This window comes from Gobius niger, assembly GCF_951799975.1.
Source record: "Gobius niger genome assembly, chromosome: 18".
Taxonomy (NCBI): Eukaryota; Metazoa; Chordata; class Actinopteri; order Gobiiformes; family Gobiidae; genus Gobius; species Gobius niger.
In genome coordinates, this window is record NC_136869.1 from 21,538,834 (window position 1) to 21,564,777 (window position 25,944).

At 42.0% G+C, this 25,944-nt stretch overlaps 1 protein-coding gene across 2 annotated transcripts in view; it reads right to left on the minus strand.

Moving 5' to 3' along the window:
* LOC306977557 (MAGUK p55 subfamily member 7-like) overlaps nt 1-25,944 on the minus strand; it is a 124,536-nt gene that overhangs the window by 78,434 nt on the left and 20,158 nt on the right. For both annotated transcript variants that reach the window (XM_079575935.1, XM_079575934.1), the window contains exons 3-4: nt 12,686-12,763; nt 4,862-4,942 (exon numbers count right to left, since the gene is read on the minus strand). In XM_079575935.1, the coding sequence (XP_079432061.1) occupies nt 4,862-4,942; nt 12,686-12,763 (159 nt within the window). The remainder of the gene's footprint in view (nt 1-4,861; nt 4,943-12,685; nt 12,764-25,944) is intronic.

The following is a 25,944-nucleotide window of genomic DNA, read 5'->3' on the forward strand; positions in this document are numbered from 1 at the left end:
GTTTGAGCGTGTGGGGTGGCTGCCATTGGCGGTGGGTCCCCGCTGCTGAGACGGTCAATACACTTACAAGGATGAAGAGAAACCCGGATTAATGCCTGATAGTAACAGCATTTCTAAATTGTGAACCAAGAATACAATTTAGGTGTTTATATCGCACAACACATTATTCAAAGGGCCAATTTGTCGTCAGGGAGGGTCATACATTCTTATTTAGACGTAGATTGGAAGGAGGCCCCGGCGAAAAACTAGGACATGCTGTAGGATGTTCCTCCTTGGGATCGCCACAGAAAAGCTGGAGGAAGTGTGCGTGTATCGGGAAGTCATGGGCATCTCTGCTCAGACTACAGCCTCCACGACCCAGCCCCAGATAAAGTGGGAAAAAAGTGGATGGATGGACATTCTTATTTTTCCAGTTGTCACTTGTACAGTGAGGGCCGTTAAATGTAACCGATCGTACACCCTGAGCCCCTCCATCGTGAACGCTGACTCTACTAGAAGACCAGAGTTGTCCATTTTTCTGAAGAAATCCAACCATAAGACTATGTAAAAGTACTGACTGTGATGTAGGCCACACAGCCCAGGAGCCTTGAACCAGACGAAGCTTCTACACCACTATTTGTGCAGGAAACAGACGGCCATCCTAATTGGCACTTTGATCACTGTCTATATTAACCTGTGTGGGAGGTGGGCTAATGTAGCTCAAGTTGTTTTCTCATGTGTAAATTGTGCAGGTTTAAGCAGGAGAGGTTAGTGTAAAAAGGGGCTAATTTGCGCAGGAACGGATCACCTCGGGGCTAATTAAGAGTGATACAGTTACTATGGAACAGAGACGCCATTCAGCGGCCCAGCAGCCATCTGCTTGTGTTTTACACAGTTACACTAAGGCCGGGCCGCTCCAGTGAGCCGCAGAATACAAGCACACAGGAGTCCATACAGTCTGGAACACTCGCATGCAAACACTGTACGACTCGAAAGATGGGCAAAGGAAACAGCGCTTCTCAAACTGTGGTTTGTGCACACCTGGTAGGACTCAGGCCTTTTGGTATCTGCAATTTTTTGATCGGTTGAATTTAATTTATGCTTAAAACCTGTTTACACAGTTTGGTCAAGATTTATAACAAGTCTAGAGGAATTTCTGTCCCTTTATTTCAGTTCCCTTTGAGACCTGAAATAAAGGGTTTGGAAGTCCATACTAAGACGTTGTTGGGTGAATAAACTGCCCTGACATCTCTGAGTGAGTAAACAGTGTTTCTAGGTTCTGCTGTAAAGCGCAGTTTGGCGTTTTGCCAAGCTAGCATAAGTTTACTCACCGTGCCAGAGCAGTAGGGCTGAACAATTACCAAGCAATTAAAGTAACAAAAATGGCTGATCCTCTGACACGTTCCATGAATGTGATGATGAAATTGGCTATAAAAACATAAATCTTGAATAAAATGTCAGCTGCAAAACAAATACACATGAATGTTTGACCACAGTTTGGTCCACAGCTTGTATTCATTAAAGGTTGTATTAATACACAGTGGCTGAGTGGATAGCGCTCTACAACTCCCGCGTGGGCCTTTCCGTCTGGAGTTTGCACGTTCTCCCTGTGAATGGATGGGTGTCCTCCATCACAACAAAACATGCACAATAGGCAAATCTGATTCGTACCATTAGCATTGCTCGACAGATGAGTCCCCAGGCCTTTACATTAACCTGGCAGTGTGTTTGAGCGATGTTGAATGAAAAAAGTGGATGTACAATTTCTGTTTTCACTTGCGTTTATACAACCCAGAACCCCTTGGCAGGTTGAAAAAGAGTCTTGAATTAGCCGACGTGAAAGTAATTCAATTTCGTAACTAAAGACCCGGACATTTCTCAGCAGTGATTTGTTTAGGAACATAGAATGAATTCATGGCCCTATAGAACTATAAGATTTGTATCCACATCATTGAACATGAGCCACAATAGATCTGGTTTGGACAGCGCCGAGAGGAATGATGTTTTTACAACCAGCTTCATATACACACAGATGACACGCTGCTATGATTTCTTGTGCGGAACCCTTAAATTGTCTTGTTTTATGGATAATTCGTGGTTGAAAGACGACCTTGTCCAGTTTGGTTTTGTAAAAACATTTAGGTTTCTGTTTCACTCCTGCGTGTACTTCCCGTCCACCACAAATCACTTAGCTTCAGAAATATCCCATTACACTTGAACCATGAGTGTTGTGTATCAGAAATGGAAGAGATCCCCCGCTGTCGCACTGACTATGCCTTTGTCAAAACAAATAACTGGTTGAGTTTCTTTCTTTGAACAGTCCTTCATGGTTGGACCACTGTTTGAATTAAAGCCACTGTGTCACCTTCCTTCTGTTTTGCTGGTTTTTGGATTTCAGCAGGACTCTCGAGGAACAAACGGACAGTATTTCGGTAATTTGAACTTTAAAACAAAGTAAATGTGGAAGCCAAAATATAAGGAGTTCAAATGTATTCACTTTTAAATTGGAATTAAATTTGAGCATCATAAACAACCAGTGAATTTCGGTTGTTTTAGTGGTTTGACAAAATAAAGTTGCTCATTATTGTTGAGTTTTAGGAAATGTTTCCTGCTCTGTTTGTTCCACTACAGGCAGAAGCAAGTCAAATGTAATGCTTTGATGCACACAAACACAGAAAACAAACCGGTGCATATTTCATTTCTTAAGATTTGCAGATTTTACCAGAGGAAAGAGAACTGGACAAAACGAACAAATAAATGTGGATAAATTCAGCTGTAATTGCAATGAATACGTTTTAGATCATAATTTTGGAATTTTGAACTTCTTGATAATTTTTAAGGTATTGATTTTGGCACAATTCATTTCATGACTTTTAATACCCTGGTATTATAGTTTAAATTGTGTTAAACATTTTCTAAAAGTCCAGACTTTCCAGGCGTTGCATGGTCAGGCCCCTCAGTTTACTGCTGACTTGTTGTGACCCTCCTCGTCAGGGCGCACCCTTCGGTCTTCAGGCCAGGGTCTCCTCATTTTCAAACCCGGGGAGATCTGGTCTTTAAGGCTGTAGTCCACAGACTCTGGAATGGTTTGCCCCAGTCCCTCCGTGAGCTTGACTCTGTAGACTTACTTTACTTCCCTTTTCCATCAAATTAGGTTTAGTGACTTTAACAATACTGTATCTAAATTCAAATTGATGCATTAGCTCGGATCCTGTCTTCATGGTTACTCCTGTTCATTTTTGTCTGGTTATACTGTATTTGTATCTAAAAATATACATTTTCTTAAATAGTTGTTGCTTTGGTGTAGCAGAAATATTAAAAACTATTTGCAACAGTTTGTCAAGTGAAGACTCAGTCCATCCTGCCGCGTTCTCCGCTGTGTCGAGTAAAGTGTTTTCACTGACTTGAAGCTCAGCGCATTGATGAATTGAGCTCATCTAGAGCATGTTGAATGACAGGAATATATTCTGACATGGACTATCGTGATGGTGAGCGTGTGACTTCGGCCTTGACCAGTCACTTAAGTCAGAAAAACAAGAGCAGACTCTCAGGGATTGAAGCCGCCTTTCTCTCTGTGTAATGAGGGATAGAGCGCTGAACTCCAGCGACCTCATTTTCTCACCTCTCAGAGGTTACATTCACCCGTCTGTCAGTCTTTACATGCACTATTTTCCAAAAAAGATGGAAGCCAAGAGTCATTAGGAAGGTGACACTCATTATAGTCAAATCCCTCAGAGCCGTGTTCCCACATGTAGGTTAGGACCTTAAACTGAGTCACGCTGGAAAAGGTCACCGTTACACTTTGACACGTTATAAACATTTAGAAGGGTGTTTGTTATTACTCATATGCAATAAAAATATAAATAGACACTGAAATTCATTCCAGAAGGTTATATCCGAAGCTTTAACGTCAGCTGTGTCAATAATCCTGCTTAAAACACGTGCCTTTGTAAGGGAGTCATCACAAGTTGAGTTGGAGAAAAGTTCATCTAACTGTCAGAGAGAAAATAAATGAATAATTTAAAGTTAGGGATGTACTAATGTTGACTATATTATGAGTCTTACATTGGTTCTGTGGAATATTGCAATAAACAACAGAAGTTAAAAGTAGCAGCAAAAAGTAGTAGCAACAACTAAGACCCTGACCCTTTGCTCCATTTTAGAGTGATGAGATGATGGTCATAAAACACTTCAGTGTGGAATAGTTGCCATAGAAGATTCAAAGATTACTTAAACATGTAATGTGAGAATGGTTCAAAACGCAGCACCAGGTATGTTTTTGATGAGAGAACGCTATTGTAATGGTAAACAGCATAATAAAGATAAAGAAGACTGACTTATCATTATATCCACGTTCAATACAGTACTACTACTCGAAATCTGGTCCTGACATTTGTAGGGATAGAGTTTGCTTAATACCACAAATTTTGGAAAATAATTATATTTTTCGAAAAATGACAGGAGCTTTCACTTTATTATCCGGCACTGTACATGTTTCATCATTTGAAGCTCAAACGTTTAAAACTTAATATGATAGAATTTTGAAACAACGAGGTGCTACTGTTTGACCCCATTAGGTTTAGTGCACGTGCAGTTTCGAGAGCCTCCTAAACTGAGCTGTTGTTTCTGGCGTGCTCCAAACAAGCATGTCCACAGCAGTTTAACAAAGGATCGAGTCCAGCTGCGCTTCGATCCCCCTGTCAGGCCCGGCTTAGACACCTGCATCTCCGACAGACAGAAAATAGTAATGTGTAAATTCATCCTGTCTGCGTCTGGCTAACAAGGCCCAAGCGAGCGGCCAAAAGCGAGGAGAGGACAGCGAAAAGACATGCGGATTCTATGTGAATCCAGCAGAGACAGTAACAAGGATTGAGGAGCTTACCTTCACATGGGGCCTGGACAGCAGAGCGAGCAGCTCTTTGATTTCTCCATTGGACGACTGCCCCTGGAGCTCGTCAGACAGCTACGAAAAAAGAGACATATTGGTCACAAAGATGGATCATTTTGTTTTATCACTTCAGCAGAAGAAAATAGAGGTGAATGAGAATATTCCCAAAGCCTGTGATGTTTGCTTGTCACCAAGGATTTAGTGGAATAAAGTTACAGAGGCAGTCAATACTGTTGCCAACTACACAACTCTGACTTTCTCAAAGGCTTTTGTGAAGGCATGTTTCTGTCCTTCTTCAGGCTAACTTTTACCTGCCAGGTTTGCTCCATCTTTAACCCACACGAACAGGCCTCGCCCCATCCCTTTCGCAAAACCCCTCCCCAAAAATGTGATTGTCCTCATTGACCATCATACTTCATAGCAACTCTTGCTACCAGGCACTCTCCAGACCCCCTGCAATAGAAAGTAGTATAGCCTTTTCTAGTAGACAACTTAAGAAAAAAAAAAAGAGGAGTGCCTGCTAATTGTAAGCCAAGGTAAGACTTGTTTACCATCCGTCTTGTCATTTACAAGACTTTCATGAGCTGTCGCTGCTGGACATCATCACAAAGGTTTTTGCCGCTGCAATATCTGGTGCCTTCAATAAAGTCCTATCTTACATCTAACTCAAATGAGAGTTTCCCATATTGCTTGAAAATGATGATCTGCTTAACAATGCGGAACGTCCTTTTCAGTAGTTTTTCCTCTCATCTCAACTACTCATCACAGGCATCTGAGATTGACATCAGTGATTCAAAGAGCCCTGAGACACAATACCATCCATGAGTTTCATCGAAAAAGTTTTTTCTTTACCTTTATGGCACTGACATACAATTTGCATAATAATTTGGAACACAGTGTAGACTAAGATAAGAAGAGCTTACCCGGTATTGTCAGTGCATGACTAGTCCACACGACTGTGCTGGTTGCATTCAAGGCCTTTCTTTTTTTTCCGATTGCCGTAGAGACTGGAGCTTTAGCCTCGATATTTGGATTTCAAATATATTCCTCCACTACACATTGTATCCCATTTGCCTTGAAGAATATCACGCTGTTATTACACCAAAAAGAGTCACTAACATGTATTTCAAAATTGACAAAGCCTCCTGAATCAGAAGTAAAACATCTACTCAAGTCCATTGAAACCTTTTTAAAACCTGTGTCATTCATGCAGTGCCTTTGTTACTTTTCTTACAAGTGTTGAAATTCAGACAATGCACAGAATGTATAAAAATCAAGTTCAATAATCAAGCAATCATTGGAGAAGTACTTCAGAGTGTGGTTATACAAGAGCTCATGGAGACAATGTTTTGTTAATTAAAGAGAAATCAATACCTAATTTAAACATAATTATGTTTGCACCTCCACAAAGAAAGGCCCATGCTCGAAATGAAGAACTTCGCGATGATCTAATTTCAAATGTTTTTAGACTTTTTTTACTGAGTGCAACTTCAAGTCTCTTCCAGTATTTATGAGTGGAACATGCACCTGTGAGATCCTCCTGTGTTTTACTCTATCAGTTCTTACATCAAAGAAATAATGTGGAAAGATTTGAAAGATCAGACCACTGCCAAGAAAATGGCAGGAACAGACCTCAGACTGTTGGATTCCTTTACAAAGGTCTCGCCTGAGGTCCTAGAAGACAGACTAGATGTTCAACACCGTTTTGAAAGCAAATACAGCAATGGGAAATCTTGAGACAACTGATATTATGTGTTTTGGTTGCAACATTATTTGAGGCCTGTTTTTCAAAATTCAGACACTGATGGTATGAAACAAAAACTGAAAAGTGAGTTGAGCCAACCGCAAACAAACGACAATCAAACATTTTGAAGATTTATGTTCAGCGATTTCTTTGAAAGAATGTGCTTCATTCATAGTGTATAAGCAATAAACAAGTGAGTTAGCAAGTAATCTTGATTTCTCTCTCATTTTTCAAGTGTTGAGAGCAATACAAAATGCTTTTGTTCTCCGTAGGCAACTAATGATGGCAATTGTCATTAAGTTTTTTCCCTTTTCTTGTAGTGTCTCCTTGATCGTTACCCTGTGTCGATTCAAACTCCTCTCTGTAGGCGCACTGTCCAACAGAGCGCTTTCGCTCAACATTTCCATGTTAAATGAGCAGCGGGAGCATGGAGAGATGCATGGAGAGATGCATGAATCACTGCGGGCCCATGTTTTCAACACGCCACAAATAAAGCCGACAGAAAATCCACAGCCTTAAAGTGTGACGCGCTGGCCGGGGATGACAGCGGCTGGAAAAAAGCGCTGCGTTTGTTTGAGTTAGCGGCTGCAGAGGTGAGTCGGAGGTAAACTCTGGAGCGAGTGGGTCACGGCGGGGTCAGGCTGGGGGTAATGGAAGGGTTAGGGAGGACGTCCATGTCACACACAGCCCCACACGGCCTCACACAAGAACATGTGCTGCGGCCCGGGGGGAGCTCTTTTACTGTGTGGATTAGCTTTGGGCTCTCCAGAGACAGAAAGGACTCTAATGAATAGTCGCAGCGGTCAGGGTCGCCCTAGAGTACATGCCAGTCAAAGCAGCACAAGTGGATTTTATTAGTGTGATTAGTGTGGAAAGAATAAGCCCATCCCCTAAACTGGAGTTATGCATTGTTTCCAAAAGGGTGGATAAGTGATAAAACACATATTCATAAGGGGAATTAGTCATTTTAATAAAAACAGATGTGCTAGATAGAGTAAGATAATAGACTCTGGAGAGCATTAGCCGAATGACAACAAAGCTAATCTACTGGGCTAACAAAGGCTATTGAAGAAGAAAAGACGGGGAAACAAACACAAAGTCAAGCAGTTATTAACCCACAACTGAGAGTGTTGTTGTTTTTTTATTTAGGAAAGTGCACGGATGAAAGCCTTTGAGAAAACACATCAGGTTTCTGCCAATAACACAAAAGGCCACAGACAAGTAAGATTGATGATCAAAGTGGTAAAAATAGCTTTGATTAATATTGTACTTTACAAAGCTTTCAATGTGTTAGTGTAGTTCTAACTTATTGCTTCCACACAGACTTCTGCGGTAGACATACGTGGCTGCTATTCTGTGCTTCATCGCCCCACACTCCCATCCATTCAAACAGGCAATATTGCCAAAAAGCACAAAGGTAGTAAGACCTGAAGAGAGCAGAATTTGAACCACCAACCATAATTGAACAAAATAGAGATCGGAGCAGTAGAGGAAGAAATGTACAGAGTGAATAAGCTATAACTCTGGCCCATTTTGCATGATACGTTTTCATTTAAAGCAACTGCAAAAAGTCTTTGAATTTGTACTCAAAATGGCGAGTAAAAGAGTAACAGAACTCTATGTATAAAAGCAGAAAAACCTTTCTACTCGAGACAGTGTGGGAGTGGCAGACGTACAGGCAAGAGGAGACAGGAAGTGAAGGATGAGCCGGGGTCAAAGTCTTTAGTGAGGGAACATCTCCTCCTGTGATCGCACTCGTTCATCACCCCCTCCCTCTCTCCACGGCAGGGGCCCGGGAGTCAGGACAGTAACTTTCCAGCCTCATACTGTCCCATTACCGCGCCTTGTCCCATAACTCAGTGGCCCCGGACAGATGTCTCCTTGTGTTTGACAACAGCCTTTACCATTTTCCTTCTGCACATTTGTTAAACGTCACTGCGGGAGCTGCACTGTTGTTTGGATAAGCCCGATGCTGCCATGTCACTTTATGCCGCTCATTTGACCCCACAAAAAAAAAACAGCTATGATGATGCATGACCCAATATACATCATGTTTAAAAACTTTTATTGAGAAATCACATCACAGCCAGTCATCTATCAGAACAGATGGATACAGAGCAATTAGAGCTGATTTATTGAGTAAGCCATCGCTAATATGTTCAGCATGCGGCGGCAGTAAACCTTGGACCCGGACCCCAAAAATGGAGCTGATGTGATTTTACACAGTTACGCACGAGGATGTTTTCCCATTATTATGCTTTATGTATGCCTGTAAAGATTTTAGCGAGTTGGGCTATGATCACTTACTAAAGCACAACCTAAAGTGTCGATTCAAAATAGAAACACAGACTTTTGGTGCACAGGTCAGGATGCGATGGAAAAGATTGAAAAATGTCGTCATCATAACGTGACCTCCTGCAATAAAGTCGATTCAACAAATACTTGACAGGTACAGAATGTAAGAACTTAAATTCTAAGTAATCCCCCTTGGCAAGTTCAAAAAGTCCAATGAGTTTAAAAAAAAAAGTGCCCATAACCTAAAACTGTTTGCAAATGGGGGTTAATCCTCATTTTGACCTAATAAAGTCCTGATTCACAGGTTCATTCTAAAATAAAGAATAACGCAGAAATTACACTCATCTGGCATCTGTTGCCATGATGTGACACCACCTGCATACCCTGGGCACAACGAGCTGCTGCTAGTGAGAAGAGAAAAACACTTTGAAAAAAGAAAGTTGAAGGATGTTCGAAAATGGCACCATATGCAGCCCTGTAGCCTAGTGGATAAGGCTACAGCACATGCACATTGTTATAAAATCAAAGTAAAGAAATAATGGCTGGCTATTCTTACGTTAGGTAACAGCCCCACTTTTACTCGGCTAATAGCTTGTGAAGGTTTAAGTGCGAGTACATTAGTAAAAGTGTTGGGACCACAGACATGTCTTTATGTGTTGTCTATGTAACCTGTATCCCTGGGCCGAGCTCTGTGGTGGCTTGTGTTTCAGCCGGCGTGGTGCAGGGGCAGTCACCTGCTGTGTGCACCAGACAGAGCCGCGGGGGCAGGCGGGCCAAAAAACTCTTATTTAACGCACGCCAATAAATTCAAGCTCCATTACCCGAAACATGAGCCCAAAATGAATTTCATCTCGACTGTAGATCTTTCCCCCGTTGCATTTCTCCTGGAGACACCACTTCAATAGCCTTCGTTTGGAGCGGTGACATGGCTGAAAACCAATCCGCTTTCAAAAACACACAGCGCTGTTCGGACTGGGAAGATTTGCTTTTCCTTGACCAAACCAATCAGAGCTACAGGGAGCGCAGTGGGCACTTGTACCCTTTGAAGGCGCGTCAGAGGGGCCTATAGTGATACCTGATAATCCCGCTGAGACGTTTGGCAGGGCAGTTAGCAGGAAGCATACATTTAAAAGTCTGTAATTTGACAAAGAGAAGGAGAAAGAGTATCCGTAAGTGGGAGGCTGGGGGTCCGTTCAATGGTCTGCCGCCTCTTGTCACAACCCACAGTAGCAGAGTACAGGCTGAAAAGACAGGCCCCAGTGGGGTTGTGTTTAAGAGAAGAACGCTTAACCACTCTGACATCACCTGCTGCTCTGTGGTGTACTCTTACACGACTGGATTTATTAATGCTATTAATAATTACACAGGTCCAAAAGTCAGGGATTTCAATTCAACTGAGACCATTAAAGCACTGGCAATCTTAATTTTTTAAGTTTTTGTTAACAAGTAAAAATGACAGTTATTGCTTCAATTCAACTTCATTTCAAAGTACTACTGATTTATGTAATTTAGGAAGCAAAAAGTATATTTTCAATTATATTATAATTCTGCATATTACCTTTAGAGTATGGGGGAGAAAACTGGCCTACGGGGGACTCCACTTAGACTTCTCTATCAATAACTGCCATATTTCAAAGCGAGATGTATAGGGATCTACAAGTTTTATAATATCATATAACTAATGGAAAAAGTATTTACTGGTACTACTCCTAAATGTCTGCCGACTTTGAAAATTGTACTTGACTTGTGGTGTATTCATGTAACTTTAACCTCCTACCTCTTGTGAATCCTGCACAAGAATAACAGTGTGCATAGACTCATTGTTTGTGCACCACTGGCAAATAAACTTGATACATTTAACATGCTGTTGCTGTAACAGATGCTGATGTGTGAATTAATAGAAAGTGTTTGTATAGAATAGTAAGAACAGTATAGAAAGATATATAATATTGTTCATCTGCAGAAGGCATTAGAACAGTTGAACTCTGTGCCCACCCTCACCCCCACACCTGTGTAAACCCAGCGGCAGCAGCAGCAGCCTGGCACGGGCTCTACCGTGGAGAAGCCGGCCTGCCTGTCTGTGTGGTTTGGTTTGAAATCCACCGCTCTGTTTATTGTAATCAAAGTCAGTCCAGCCCCTTCCAGAAGCCCAGAGCCATATATCATCCTAATTAGCAAAAAGTCCGAGGCTCGGAGAGAGGGAGAGACAGTCCTACGTTGTCACGAGAGGAAGCCTTCTTGTGGTGTGCGCAGCTTTACTTGACCCAACACTTGGGCGAACTGAAATTTGAATGGACACAAATAGCGATTAATTACGTAGCTTTATTGTGAATATAATTTGTGTGTAGTAGTGGGATTGTGTAATCACAATCCCACCACTTGTCAGAAAAATCTATTGAGAGATATTTATCCAAATTCATGCAGCCGTACCCAACAACAAAGATGACACAACTTGCCATAATTCCTCAAAGTCATACCAAGACACGCGCGCCTAAATCTGCGCAGACGTTAACCCAGAATAGACTTTTATTGCCCCCGGTTTTGCCTGCTGTTGTTCCTGGCAAAGAACATCCCCGACTAGATCAGCGACCACAGCTGGAAGTGACGCCAGCGCACATGCATGTAGACGGTAATATAACTGACAGCTGCCCTTGGTGGCTCTCTACACTGGCAACTGCTTAGTCATATAATATTATGGGCTCATTATGTTTTGATCTGAAGATGGTAACCCAGTGAGTCATCTGAGAGGCTCTGATGTGGGTGTAGATGAACAAGTGGGATTGATTTAGCCAATTCTAGAGCAATTTGCTTTTAGCGTTTTGCTCAACCTTGATAATTGTACGTTTGAAAGCCTTTTACAAACATGAAGTTTGAGCCATAACTGTTACCAATGAACTCATATGCCCTTGTTTCAGTTTTCCATCTGCTAATCTACAATTCTTTAAAAGTCCCAATATATTTTTGAAAATATTTTTGAACAGTGGTTCTCAACTGGTATGGCACCAGGACCCACTATCACCCAAAATAACAAGCTGTAGCAAAATAAAATAAAATTCAGCATTTCCCCCAGAGAATATTATTTACTTAAGCATTATATTAATCTATAAACCTGAAATGACCAAAATAACTCCAGAAAGTGTAGGTAGCTCATGTGGCGTTTTCATAAATAGTCTAATAGGTAAATATGGGGAAAGGTTTCCTTGGAAAGGCTCGCCACCCAATGAAAATGGTTGCAGGACCCTCATTTAGGTCCGAACTCATCAGCTGAGAATCACTGCTTTAGGACATCTTGGCTCCCAGTATTTAGCATAAGTGCTGTTCAACAAAGCTAAAAGGCATTCTATCTGTGCCCTGTGATCCAGCGAGCAGGTACATGAACCACTATTCCAGTCTCAGCAGTGTGGTTTGCTGCATGTCTTTCAGAATCAAAATCAGAATCAGAATGTCGTTCCCTCTCTCTTCACTGACTTTCATTTTGTAGCAGCTTCTCCAACCACCTACGACCACTCATTCACTCTCATTCACAGGCAGGGTAGGGAAAGAGTTTTGCCCATAGACACAGGGACAGTTTGCACTTGTTGGACCCAGTATACAAACCACTGATGTCTGGATACATGGCAGAATGCTCAAACCACTGAGCCACAGTCACCAAATGACATCAGCATTGATCTCCTGAGGAGACGGACTCTTCAGCAGAATATTATTGGGCCGTTAGTAAACAAATTAAAGTTTAAGTAGCAAAGACGTTGCGTAGTGTGTGACTCCATGCAGACACTGACCTCAGAGACCAGAGAGACAACACTCTTCAGCACAGGCGCAGGTCTGCTGTCCTCGAAGTGCTGCAGCCGAGTGTGGATCTGAAAACACACATTTGTATCATTTAAAAAAGGCGTACAGTTTGCCAGAAAGTTTGTTTATAAAATCTGTTGAATACAATGTTGGTTTATGGTTTATTACATTACATATTGTGACACTATTGCAATATGAATAGAAGTCAATGAACATTGCATTGTAATCTGGTTCATTTTATGTTTTAAGACGTTGTCGTATACCTCATGGTTGTAGCAAAGTTTGTGCAAACACAAAGTTAGGTGCACAGTTAAAAGCGCCCTCTGTGGAGTTTGACAAGTGCCGTTTTGGTCATGTTTGGCAAAGACGAACATTTAATTTAATCAATATATTTCCATATCCCAGTCCTTTACAGTTGAATGATGAACAGCAGTTTCTACCAAAATGAGTTGCAGTCAAAAGGCATTGACAAACTGTGTATTCACACTATTGGCCTCCTGCTGCACATATTGTACACAGACAGACTTTAATAGACAGCTAATGTTCCCTTAGCCACTGCACAAACAATCCCTTTTTTCCATGTTACATTTGATACGCCCAAGCGGCCTGCCGAGGCTTCCAAATCATTCCAACAGTCTGGTTCCTCTGGCTCAACATTTCCTTATCAGCTTCAGCGCTGCAACTGCTCCACGCGCCGGCACAAAGCAGTGTCTCCGGAGACTGCGTAAAATGGAAAGTTTGTTCATTTAGGCGCACGAAAACTATCTGTCAAAAGAGAGCTAGGATACAGAGCACAGCTGGAGAACCCTGCGCAATTGTGATGATGGGATGCATTATGCAGACAAGGAGCATCTGAGAGAGGCCCTGCTGGGACCAGGGCAGGCGAGGAGCAGGATCGCAGCCGTATGGTGTTAATGACGGCAGTGCGGCTGCTTGAACCTGACAGAGAAGCTCCAGGGCCGACTCCTCCATGTGGAGCACAGACCACAGCAGTGACAGCAGTGACAGGAAGATCATGACAGTGTAGTTGCTTGTACAGGAAGCGATAGAGCCAAATTTTTCAGAGGAGCACGTCCCAGTCCAATAGGAGGCAAATCTTCAACTGATCTCTATGATTAAAGAGGATTTTTTTGGTCGGATTTACTTGAATAATGCATTTTGCAGCCTTGTTTCCATCTTATTAACAAGAAAATACAAACCGCGTTTCCTGTCTTCATACCGAGTTATGGTTAGGAATATTCATCAAATTTAAAAATAAGTGTGTGTCTTGGTTCTAGATCATAGTAAATTGAGTTATAGTTGAACTGGGCGCCATGCACAAACATGTAAAAAGGTGCAAGGGTGGTAGCATCTCTAATATGAAAAGGCAGTTACGTAGCTGGATCACATTTCTAGCTAAAAGATTACATACTGAGAAACAATTTTCTTCAAAAAAAATAAACTCATCAAACAAGGGTGTGCAATGCTTTATCTTTGACTCTAAAACAATGGCATCAGGTAGCGCGCAACCCGGGGTGTTATGATAAATCTGAGGCCGTCAAAGTGGAGGGACTGTCCCGGGTCAGTTTGAAGGTTCAAATCCTGGTGTAAAGCCCACACCGGTGTGTCATAAAACACCCGGCATTAGGCGTGTCAGGAGCTAATCTACAGGGCTGAGGGGGGCTGAGAAAGGCTAAAGACCACAGGCACAAGCCCCAGATACAGTGGGACCAGGGGGAGAAAACTGGGAGGCAAGAAGGAGAGGCCTCCACATTCAGAGGCAGGCAAACGATACAAAACAGAAGAACAAAGAACTACACGTGGGAGTGACTTTTCTTGCTTTCTACAATGTTATAATGTTTTTCTGTTGTCAGAAACATACCTGGACTTGTATTTTGATTTATGAATGCAGTTTTGAGTAATCCCCTTCACTTTTTTTTCTTCTACAGTAAATAAGCTTCGATTCGTCTTATCGCGGCACCATGGATTTGTTAACATGCCATTGGCCAACACAGTCCTTGGTAATTGTCTCCATTCCGTAGCTTGACAACGTAACATATCATGTCCACATTAAGCAAGATGAATCAGATCTTTCCCTGTGCTTAATGCGGCATTGGTATTTCTATCAAACTGGACACATTTGCACTAGTATTTGAGAGAGGCCTGTCTTGTTGAGATTCTTTTAACAGCATTAGACCGTAAAAGGACAGGCAGCCCGCTCATGTTACCTAATCCACCCTTGTCGTCTTTGTAACCAACTCGCTGCCAGTCGTTTTTGGTTTTTCCAACATACCACGCTCCTAGTGACATCTGCTTAGGTACTTCAGCCCCACCAGCTCGGCTTACTCACCGACTGTGGAATTCGTGCTCCAAAACGTAAGATTTGAAATGCTTTTATTTACAGCGCGGGGCAGTGTCCAAGTGACGTGTTTTTAAGTCATTAGCAGGGCCAGCACAGCGCCTTCTGTGTCGCCTTGGCAAACGGTGCGAGCGGGCTGGCTGGTGGAAACAAAAAATACACAACAGAGGCAGACAGTGTGCTGCAGCCAAGGAGGGCGAAGAGCAAACTCCACATGGACAGAACTGAGTGCTAATGAGTAACATGTACTTAAAATAATGTTTTTGGAGAAATTGTACTTGTAAAGAGTATAGTTTCATCACATTTGATACTAAAACCATGAACCTTTTGGATGGAACCGTTCCAGTGCCTTGCCCCCCGTGTCTGCGTACAAAGGAATAAAGGGAAGGTGCTTTGAGTGCCCAGTGGAAGTGGAAAAACACAATAGAACTTAAGACATTTAACATTTGCATCAACTAACAATTCCTTAGCACCACCAAAAGCACTTTACTTCACTCTGCAAAGTCCACAACTGTGATGGTCTGGTCTTTGTAACACGTGGCTGCCAATAGGCGCCAGCATCTCCAACTACCATCAGTCACTCACAGCGCATTGTTCTGTAGTCTGGGTGGGTGAAGTGTCAACATTGCGGTTAGAAGATCTAGCTCTACCACACACACTGTCGCTCAGTTTATTCGAATAAACAATACACATGAGAACGTTTGATCTAATTTTGACAAAAACTGGTTCGTTGTACCAGATGAGATGTATTTTTTTTTTTGTCATAGTTTCTAATTAGCTGAATATGTCATTTTTATTATTGGTTTAATATTCAAAAAATAACTCAGCACTTCTGCATCTTGATCAACCTGCTCACTTCCTCTGACTTGATTGGCTGGCCACTAATTACCTGCAGATAAACTGAAAGAAGACTGAAGCACTGATCATTGATGTGGATCATGAGATTTTGTTGATTTAACACTTTGCTCTATTGGCTCCTCGGTCAAATCCAGCCTCAGAAACTTTGGGGTTGTATAGGACCAGGCCATGTCTTTGGAGACACACTCATGAACATCTCTAAAATGTGCAAGATGTTGTCAAAGAAAGGAAATGTTTATTCACGAGTTCATATCAATGCGGCTTGACTATTGCAACTCTGTCTTTATCTGTCTGAAGTCCGCTCTGAACAGGCTTTCAGAGCCTTGAATGGTCAGGCCCTACAATAAATGTTGGACCTTTTGAGCCTGGTTCGCACTCTTTGGTCCTCTGGCCTGAACCATGTCCAAAGGACTCATTAAGACTTAACGGGACCTGTCATTTCGGTCTGTGGCCCCCAGACTTGCCTGTTCGTGCGAGTGGCAGCCTCTGTAGACTCTTTTTAAAAGGAACTGAAGACAGTCTTATTTAGGATGGGTTTTCAATGGTGTTCTTTTTATTCTTATATATTAATGTTAACTCATATTGTTGTCCACTTTACCTTCTTTTCTAGTGACACTATAACTTTTGACCACTCTATCCATCTCTGGACACTAACCAACTTCCCCAAAGAGCAATGTGCCATGACTTATAAACAAACCAGACCTGGAACACTCAAACATCCACAGGCAGAAAGACGTATGACCGAGCACCTTCACTAGATTTTTTTACGCCACAAAAGAGCAGTGTGCACTCGGTCTCCATCCGGTTGAGGACCATGTACTTCCAGAAATACCCTGTGGGCCCTAAACACACACCGACATATGAAGCATCAGACACAGGTGAATGGGAATGGACTGGAACCAAAACAGAACATCCATCTTCATCACTGGACGGACAGGACGCGGAACTGAGGCCATGGCTCACAGTGGGGGTCAGGGGTCAAACACATCAGAGGGTTAAAGAGTAAACTGTGCTAATGTCTTCTCTGTGATCAAAGCACTCAACATGTACGACAAATGACTGCAAAGGCATGGCGTGCAGGAACAACAGCACTGAACTTTTTTTGTTTTGTTTTTTTGATAAGCAATGTGACCAATTAGAAGTTTTAAATAGTCTACCATGTGCAGATGATTTTACTTGGCAACTCAAAATTACAAAAAATTGAGTTGAAATATTCTTAGTTTGTGGAGTAATTTAAACTTATCAATGATTTCCTGTTGAAGTGGTGCACAGACAAGAGACTGCGGTATCTGCAGCGTAGAATAAGCTTAAGCTTAAGAATAAGAATAACGCTTAACCAAAGCAGCTCTAAAGATAAAAACTATTAACCTAACACTATTATGAGAGTTGGCCAGTAACAACTAAAATGCTGCACTTCAGTTGACTTAGAGTTTTTGAGGTCTGCACTTTACTTGAGTAGTATTTTTGTTGAAAACTTCTCTATGATATTTGAAAGATGAATATCATTCTTTCTACTCCACTTCATTTCTCTACAGTAATACTGTAATATAGAGGGTAAATTTGGGTGCAAGCTTTATATTTTAGAAGAAGTTACTCTTTTACACTTATTTAAACCGATTTGTACTTTACACTTTGAATACATAAGTATTTTCTGCAGCAAATACTTACTTAATACACTACGATCATTTTGTAATATTTGACCAGTAGTATCAGTACTTATTTTATTTATCTATCTACATCTTTATTTGGTCATGACAGTGCATGTTAATGAACATACATGGATACATGCATGTAAACACATCACACTGGATTGTAGCCTTCGGCTACTTTTCATCTGTCATCCCCAATCGCACTCTCAAACACACTCTCATTCATCCTGGCCTATTGTGCATGTTTTTACGCAGACATAGAAGAGAACACGCAAACTCCACACAGAAAGGCCCCAACCAGGTGGGAATCGAACCTGGGACTTTCCAGCTGTGAGGCACGAGTGCTAGCAGCTGCACCAATGTGCTGCCCATTTCATTAAGTGCTTTCACTCACGTAATGAAATCAAGCACCCCCACCTTATGTAAACATGACCTTGTCACTGTGCAGTCTGCAAGCTGTGAAATTTGCTTTTCTGTTTAATTTTAATATAACCCTGGGAAGACGTAGGACATGAGAAATGTGTTTGGAAATGAAGGATTATGTTTGGATCACATCTGCCAATTGAAAATGAACACGCTGTGTATTCCACATTTAAATAATGGGCAGCTGTGATTGATTTTTGATGTGGCAGTTCCCAGATGCTCCTCCTGAAGATGGCTCAAGTTCATATCGTTGATGGCCATAACGGATCAACTATTACCACAAAAATATCTCTGTTTGAATTGGTAGAGACAAAGCAATGTTATCTCAAACCCTTCTGCCCTGGTAACACGCTAAAGTGCGTTTGATCGATGGAGAGCTGATCTGACGGAGGGCGAGGGAAAGCTCTGGGATGGTTACAGCAGATTGAGTTTCTGCTCCTGCGTTCAGGCTTGGGCCTCTGGTTAACGTCCACGCTTCAGACGGCTTCATGTGGCTTCATGTGGCACGGGCTTAAGGGCTGATGTTTTCTCCATGGGCCTTCCCGGAGAGGATCTGGTGTCATCCGCCGGGTCTCATCTCCTGGACAGACCCCAACACCTCGTCTAGGAAGGTTTCTGACGAGGCGATGTGTTTACTCAAGCAACAGGAGGAGAGAGTTGTTTTTCTCGTCTGTCATGGCAGAGTCCGTGTGTTTTTTGGCTGTGTGCGGGATGGCATCAGGGCAAGCGGCTACAGCCTGGGAACGATTAGGATGATGCCACGATTTTCCGTCAACCTTTCAGCTGGACATTTCCACAAGCTAAAGTGATCAGACTTGTGCTTGCATGGAGCGGCGTGTAGAACAACCAGGCTCATAAATCAAATGCTCTGTCAGTAAAGGGCTGGGTACGGTTAATGCCACTGTACAATCAGAAAAAAGGTACGGAACTTCTGGTTCTTAAAGATGGTCTGACAATTTGTGTTTCTTTTTGGTAACACTTTATTTTACACTACCCTTGATACATTGTACCCAACTAAATTTAGTACAATGTAATGGGCTTTGTAACAATGTGTAATAAGTTGTACCTATGGGTTAGATACACAATGGAATAGTATGTATTTGTAGTTTGTAGGCACATAATGTAATAAGATATAATTCTAACTCTAACCCTACCCTTAAGCTTTAAGCCTAAGGGTCTCGTGTCCTTTTACATTGTGTACCTACAAAGTACTAATACAAGTTATTCCATTGTGTACATAGTACATAGGTACAAGTTATTACAGATCGTTACAGAGCACATTACATTGTACTAAATTTAGTTAGGTACAATGTATCAAGGTAGTATTAAAATAAAGTGATACCCTCTTTTCTTTGTTTTGACTAGTACAAATAATAGATTTATATAAGTCGATATTTTTTTATTGAGCATAGCCCAAAAAGGAGGGGCCAAGGGTTTTCTAAGGGAATTTAACATTTGTGGGCCGATCTCAGTGAAGTGAAGCCACTTTGTGGTTTAAGGAATACGCTTAGCAAGATCTAGAGGTGGAAAAGCATTTCTTGGATACGTTCACTGTTAAAGGGGGGTGTCTTTAACAGTTCTAATATAGATCATAATCTATGCTAGATGGAGAAAAAATACTGTCTGGGTACCCATATTGTCAATCAGACCAAAAACTTGTCACAATACCAAATTGCAATGTTCCAATTACAGTATATAATTACAATTATTACTATTATTTTGTTAACCTCTTTCAGTGAGATGTGTATTGTCATACCATGTTATATTTTAAGTATGGGGATATGGAAGACCTTTCCAGTCAAGACAAGTAGCACTAGTCTTTCTCAACTCAAAAAAGGTGGTATTGCTCCTACCATTGGGAAAACGAGAGGAACAGAAATGAATGAATCTTCTTGTATTTTCTGGCTCAATACATTTGCTGGATTTTTCTCACTTTGGCACTTCATGTAAGCCAAGTTAAAGTCTTCAGCATGGTGACAAAAAGCGGGAGCTGATGAGAAACAGCGTCCTTTGTTGACAAGCATCACAGACAGTCCAGTCTTTCTATGAGCAGCTCAAAAGGTTGTTGTGGGAAAAGCTGCTGAGTGACTATGCATTTACGACTGGCATTGGGTCCAAGATGTGACAAGGAGCAAAGCTTAGTTTATGTAGGCTAGCTGTATGTCTACAGCTGTAGGTCATCTACGCTAGTGGGAATTCAGCTAATAAAAGCCCGGGTAATTCCATGAAGAGTCTGGTCACATACAGTTGGATTTCTGTTCAGAAATGTCATAATGAATGTGTTTCACTGACTGAAGTTGCGCTCCTATTCCAAGTCTACATGTCGGGAGCATCTGCTAATGGCCCAGGTGAGCCCACGATCTATTCAGGCAGCTCTCAACTGGGAGACATTATGCACTTTACAGCAAAGTGACCTCCATTTTCCACATTTAGAGCACTACTCTGCGTGTCCCTCTAAGATTGGCTTTGTCTTATTTAGTCCTTCAGTTTGAGTGGAGGGATATGGAGTGGACCTGGAGTAATGGAGAGGGAAGACTCCAGAGATTTCCCTGATTACCAGTTCAGACATTTGACTGATAAGAACAAGGATCACGGGGGCTGCAGACCTCGCTCTCACATGTGACATAATGGTCCGAGACAATTGCATTTCAGGCACATTGATCAACAGGTCGTGTGTGCGTGTGTGCGTGTGTGCGTGTGTGCGTGTGTGCGTGTGTGCGTGTGTGCGTGCGCGTGATTTGCTGACGTCCTGTAAGGCTATCACATCTGAAAATGCAATGTCTAATATTCTAACATCATGAAAGGGAAGATATAGCTTTTTGGTGATAATTTCCTAAACATTTTGTTGGCTGGAAATTACGTCCTTAATGTTCGAACTATTGAGCACATCTGAACAGAAGCCGCACATATATATATATATATATATATTTTTTTTTTACATAAATAGGCCGCATTTGTCTATAAGCCGCAGAGGTATCCATGGTGGTACAAAGAGCAGTTGAACGCGCCATCTGCCCACTGAAAATCCAGGACTTCGCTCCATGCCCAGTTACATATTCCAAGAGAATGGTCTCTTCAAGGTTATGCCTTCAGGGAGGAGACTGCAGAATCTACGGGTCAGTTCCAGTCGACTGAGGAACAGTTTCGTACACAGGGCCATCGGGAAACTGAACTGCCCTCTGTCCCACCCCTCTTCCCCCTCCCCCTGCTCCACAATCAAGGATGAGAGAAACAAAATTTCAAACCATTCACATGGTGGATGCAAGCATTTTGAAGCTGCTTTCAAATAAGGGTCCTATGTTAAAATGTAACTTGACCTATGAACGCTATGAGGGAAGCCTCGATCCCTCAGTCCATTCTTAATTTTACAGCATATGGTCTGTGGTGAATCGTTTGATTGACTTTTGATCAATTTAGCCAGTGCTGCGCGGGGAGAGAATTAATCGCATTTATGTTGCACCTGAAGCCTCGTTACAGATGCGGGAGGGTATCCTCCAGGTCCTGCCCCGGTGGGCAATCAACACCGCGGGCAGAGCTGAAGCTTAGAGGAAGACAGTTATTGTGCAGATGAGTTGGGTACGTCCGAAACGAACCGTGTGAGCTCTCCACCATCTCCATGTGCACCACTTTATGTTTTGATTTCATGTTTTTGCGTCTTGCTTACATCGGAGTTCTTTCATTATAAATGAGTGTTTTTGGACACAATATTCAGTATAATGGTAAAATCTGTAAATCAGCTGCATCGTTGTAAAAGCCGGGTTTAAAAAGTGTGAAAAAAGTTGCGGCTTATAGTCCGGAAATTATGTTATATTGATGTGAAAGTATTGAGCTTCCCTTCGCTTTACATCCAGTTCGACTCAAGCTGCCTCTGTCGTTTTTAGACTCTCCCCACCTTCACATCCCACAAAAACAAAATGACATATTAATTTGTAGTAGCAAAGCTCTAATGAAGGATTTGCCTCATCTCTTCTGTAGAGAAGAAGAGATGCCATGGAGCGCGGCAGAGAACTTCCTAGTCACATAGTGCTGTGGAAGGAGCTTGAAGGGAAATGGAGGAGCAATGTATTGATTTGTGTAGACCTCAGGGCTTTAGTTGGAGACAAGGTTGAAGATGTTGAAGGGTGCAGAAACACCGGTAACGTATGTTTTTGATGAGGGAACAGCATTGCAACATGGTAGAACACTAGAAAAACGTTAATAGTTATCGATAAAACCGATTAACACTGCTATGTCGATGAAGACTATTGAGAATTGCGACCCTAAACAGGGTACATTACTGGCTTGAATGAAAGCAGTTGATACAGAGGTTGAGTAATATAATATAGTGTTACCCCGAGTCTGATCCAGGTATTTAAAGAGAGAGAGAAAGTCTGCAACTACAGTAACTCTGTCCAGTTGGTCCAAAACGAGGCCATTCATCAAAGCGGCCAGCACTTTCCATTTGGACACAAGCCTCACCTTTTACATGGCTTTAAAGGAACCTACTGGCACCACAACACGATTTTTCTGTGTAACATCAAGTGCAGAGCCAGGCCTATTAGCAACCAACAGTGGAGGGATTAAGAAAAGAAATGCCTGCCCACAGACTAGATCCAAGTGGTTGGCTGAAAAAAAAATGAAGCTATTCCACCTGAAGCAGGTGGAAATTAAATATTGGATTCGTTTTCCTGTGGCTTTTATGGGCGGCTAGTAGCATTTGTGCAACAGTAAAGTAAATGTAGTGGAATTTATAGAAACAGAATAAGGGAACATTTAGGACAGTTAATACGTACAAGTCTTTTTGCATCCTTTCTTATAAAGTGGTCATATCCTGCATGGCTGTGGCTTATAAACCTGCCTTTGGCAACCGCAGCATTATTTTATGTTTCAGCATCTAAATTAATGTATGTCTATGGAAAAGACCTTGTTGACTGCTCTTTTATTTTTTTATTTTTTTATGGTTTATTTGGTAGGGACAGTGCAAGTTAATGAACAAGCCACACCGGATTGTAGCCTTAGGCTAATTTTCATCCGTCGTCCCCCATGCGCACTCTCAAACACACTCTCATACATCCTGGCCTATTGTACATGTTTTTAGTGGTAGGGGAAACCGGAGTACCCGGAGGAAACCTACGCAGACACGGGGAGAACATGCAAACTCCACACAGAAAGGCCCCGTCCTTGGTGGGAATCGAACCCGGACCTTCTAGCTGTGAAGCACAAGCACTAACCGCTGTGCTAGAGCACCATCTGGAAGCAGTAGGGGGAATTCCACACAAGCCACCATATTTAGCTACCAGCATGCTAAAACCCAGAAAGTACAGAGCAGAGCGCAGAACGATTGAAGAATAACCCTACTACAGGTCTGTTTCTGACAAGGGAACATTATCACATTGCTAAAAGCTCATTAAAGTTAGTTTTGCTAGATACTGTATGTGCTCTATAGTTGGCAAAGGATGTTCTCTTGCACTATTCGGGACAAGCGTAGAAGAAATCAGATCCCAGTCTCCTGTGACAGGCATGAAACGAACCACTGTACCAATGTGAGTCTTAAGGAGAAGATTAAATCGATGCATTTTAATTTGATTTTGTAAAGTCTGATGTGAGCAGAGCGCACTACTGTGTGAAGAGCTGGAAGTATGAGGACAAAACAAGAATCTGGCCCGTGGTTTTGGTTATCTGATCCCTGTTCCCTCTTCACGCAGCCTGAGGAAAGTGTAGCGCAGAGCGGCAGGTGAGGTGAGCGTTTCCATATGAGCGTGCCTTTACGAGCCTGTCAGATTAACATGATGTGTGTGCTTCCTCTCTGCCCTCTCTCACAGTAGAGCGGCTGAGATCTGCCTGTGCAAGGGGCTTTGGAGGAAGACGACAATTACGCCTTTTATTAATGGTGTGCCACTGATGTTAGCCATGTTTTGAGCCGAGTGTATGGGCCGCGGTAAGACGAGAGGGTTGTTGTGTCCGCTTGTCGAGCTTTGGATGGCTTTAGACAGGCTGAACACAGTACCAGCCAGCTCAGTGTGTCTGGACCAGGCATTTCCCTTTGTGTGTCTGTGCTAACAATAAAAAATAAAAGCAGCTCCATGATAGACAAACAGGAAACATGTATAATGGTCTCGCTGATGGAGCAGAGATGGATTCTCTGCTTTCTGTTTGAACGGGATCACTGTAATTATATTGAAAGAGCTGAGTTACAAAATTATACTGACAATGTCTTTCTAGGAAAAAGTTCTCAAACTTTTGTGGCCCAAGAACAAAGACAAGATCATTGTAACATTCAAAGTAATGTTTGCTCAATGTCAAGCCATTTCAACACAAAAACTCACCTCACTCTCTAAAACAAATCCGTTCTTGATTAATTTGATAACACTGTGGCTTTGTTTCTTTGTTAGTGTCAGCAGTAGTCATCCAGGCATTTTCCAACTAAGTAGAGGTTATTCAATCTCGTTCAGTCTAGTTGACTATCCATCAATTTGCTTACACTTTATCCAGAGGCAGCGGTCTGAGCAGGGCTGTCCAGACTGCTATATCCAGCTCTTCTGGGGGACCCTGAGGCATCATCAGGCCTCCAAAGACACATAGTCGCATCCAGTATGTCCTAGGTCTTTCTTGGAGCCTCCATCAGATGTGATGCGCCCAACAGACTGTACTAACAAGGCCTTACGTCATAACTTGTTGGAGTGCAGTGCTTCTGAACACATTGAGACAGTGATAATTTTGTAAGATACGTTGTGTGGTTCTGTTTTGGAAACCAATATTGCATAAAACAAAAAGCATTACATAAATGAATGAGGCTCCACTGCTCCACTGGTTTCAGGACTAAAAACAGTTTAACATTTAGTTGTGACTTTTGGAAACCCGACTTGTGCTATTCTTTCTTATTGTATTGCAACTTCATAAAAGGAATATCAACATTGTGTCAGCCCCTAAGTTTTGTGGCTAAAGTCTCAACACTAACATTCATTGTAGACTATTGAAATCATAGACTATTCTCATGGGATAAAGTTCTCCGTCGCTGTGACAGATTTCCATCATTTTGACCAATTTGGGAAAAATGTCAGAAATAAATCAATAAAAATAATGTTTAAATGGCGCATCTGTGGTGACTACATTGGACTGCTGGACCAAAAACATCAGCTCCTTCGAAAGCTAAAGCGTTCACTTCAATGGAATCGCTCCTGTGTCAGCGTGGACTGGACTCAGTTTTTTGATGATGGAGGTGGTGTCCCGCTCGGGCACAGCAATGATGCAGCGAGAGGAAGTCAAGAGGCAATGCTCCTGTGGTCAGGGCATGGATTCAGGTGACACGCACAAATCCTTCTCCCAACACTTTTATTTAAGTTTATTTGAATAGAGACAAGTATGTCACATAAACGTATGTTACATACTACAACATTTTAGCCAAAGCTAATTCTCAATGTCTGTCCCCAGTTGGGCCTTTACAGAAAAAAATTAAACAATACATAGTTAAAACACATATCATAATAATACAGCACAACACTGCATAAACGCAGCAGAGCAGACGGTCAGTGGTCACATTTCTGACCTCTGATTAAAAAGTCTTCAAGTTTGTGTTTGAAAAGGACCCAGTTTGACTTCTTAGAACAATCTGATTATATAGGTTTTTTTCAAGTTGATTATTGACCATTTAAGTGTGGCTACAGTACAGATACCTCACGATTCAAAGAACTAACGAGATGTCCTAATTCTCACTCATCTTATCATGAGCAGTGGGGGAGCAGTGTGTCTCTTTAGGCATGTTTGGTATGCTTCATGAAACCTGTCCATGTAACCGTCTCCTGAGGTTCAGTCCCTCCAAGTACTATGATACTGCAGCTTCTATCAAGTTCTCTTGATCATTTCTGTTTTAATACAGCAGCCTGATACTAAAATAATACACATGTATTTTCGGTTGGTAAAACTACCGTCATTTCCCTTCAATTACAAACCTGCAAATGTGAACACTTGTATGCATTGCATTTTGGAGTGTCTCTGGGTTTTA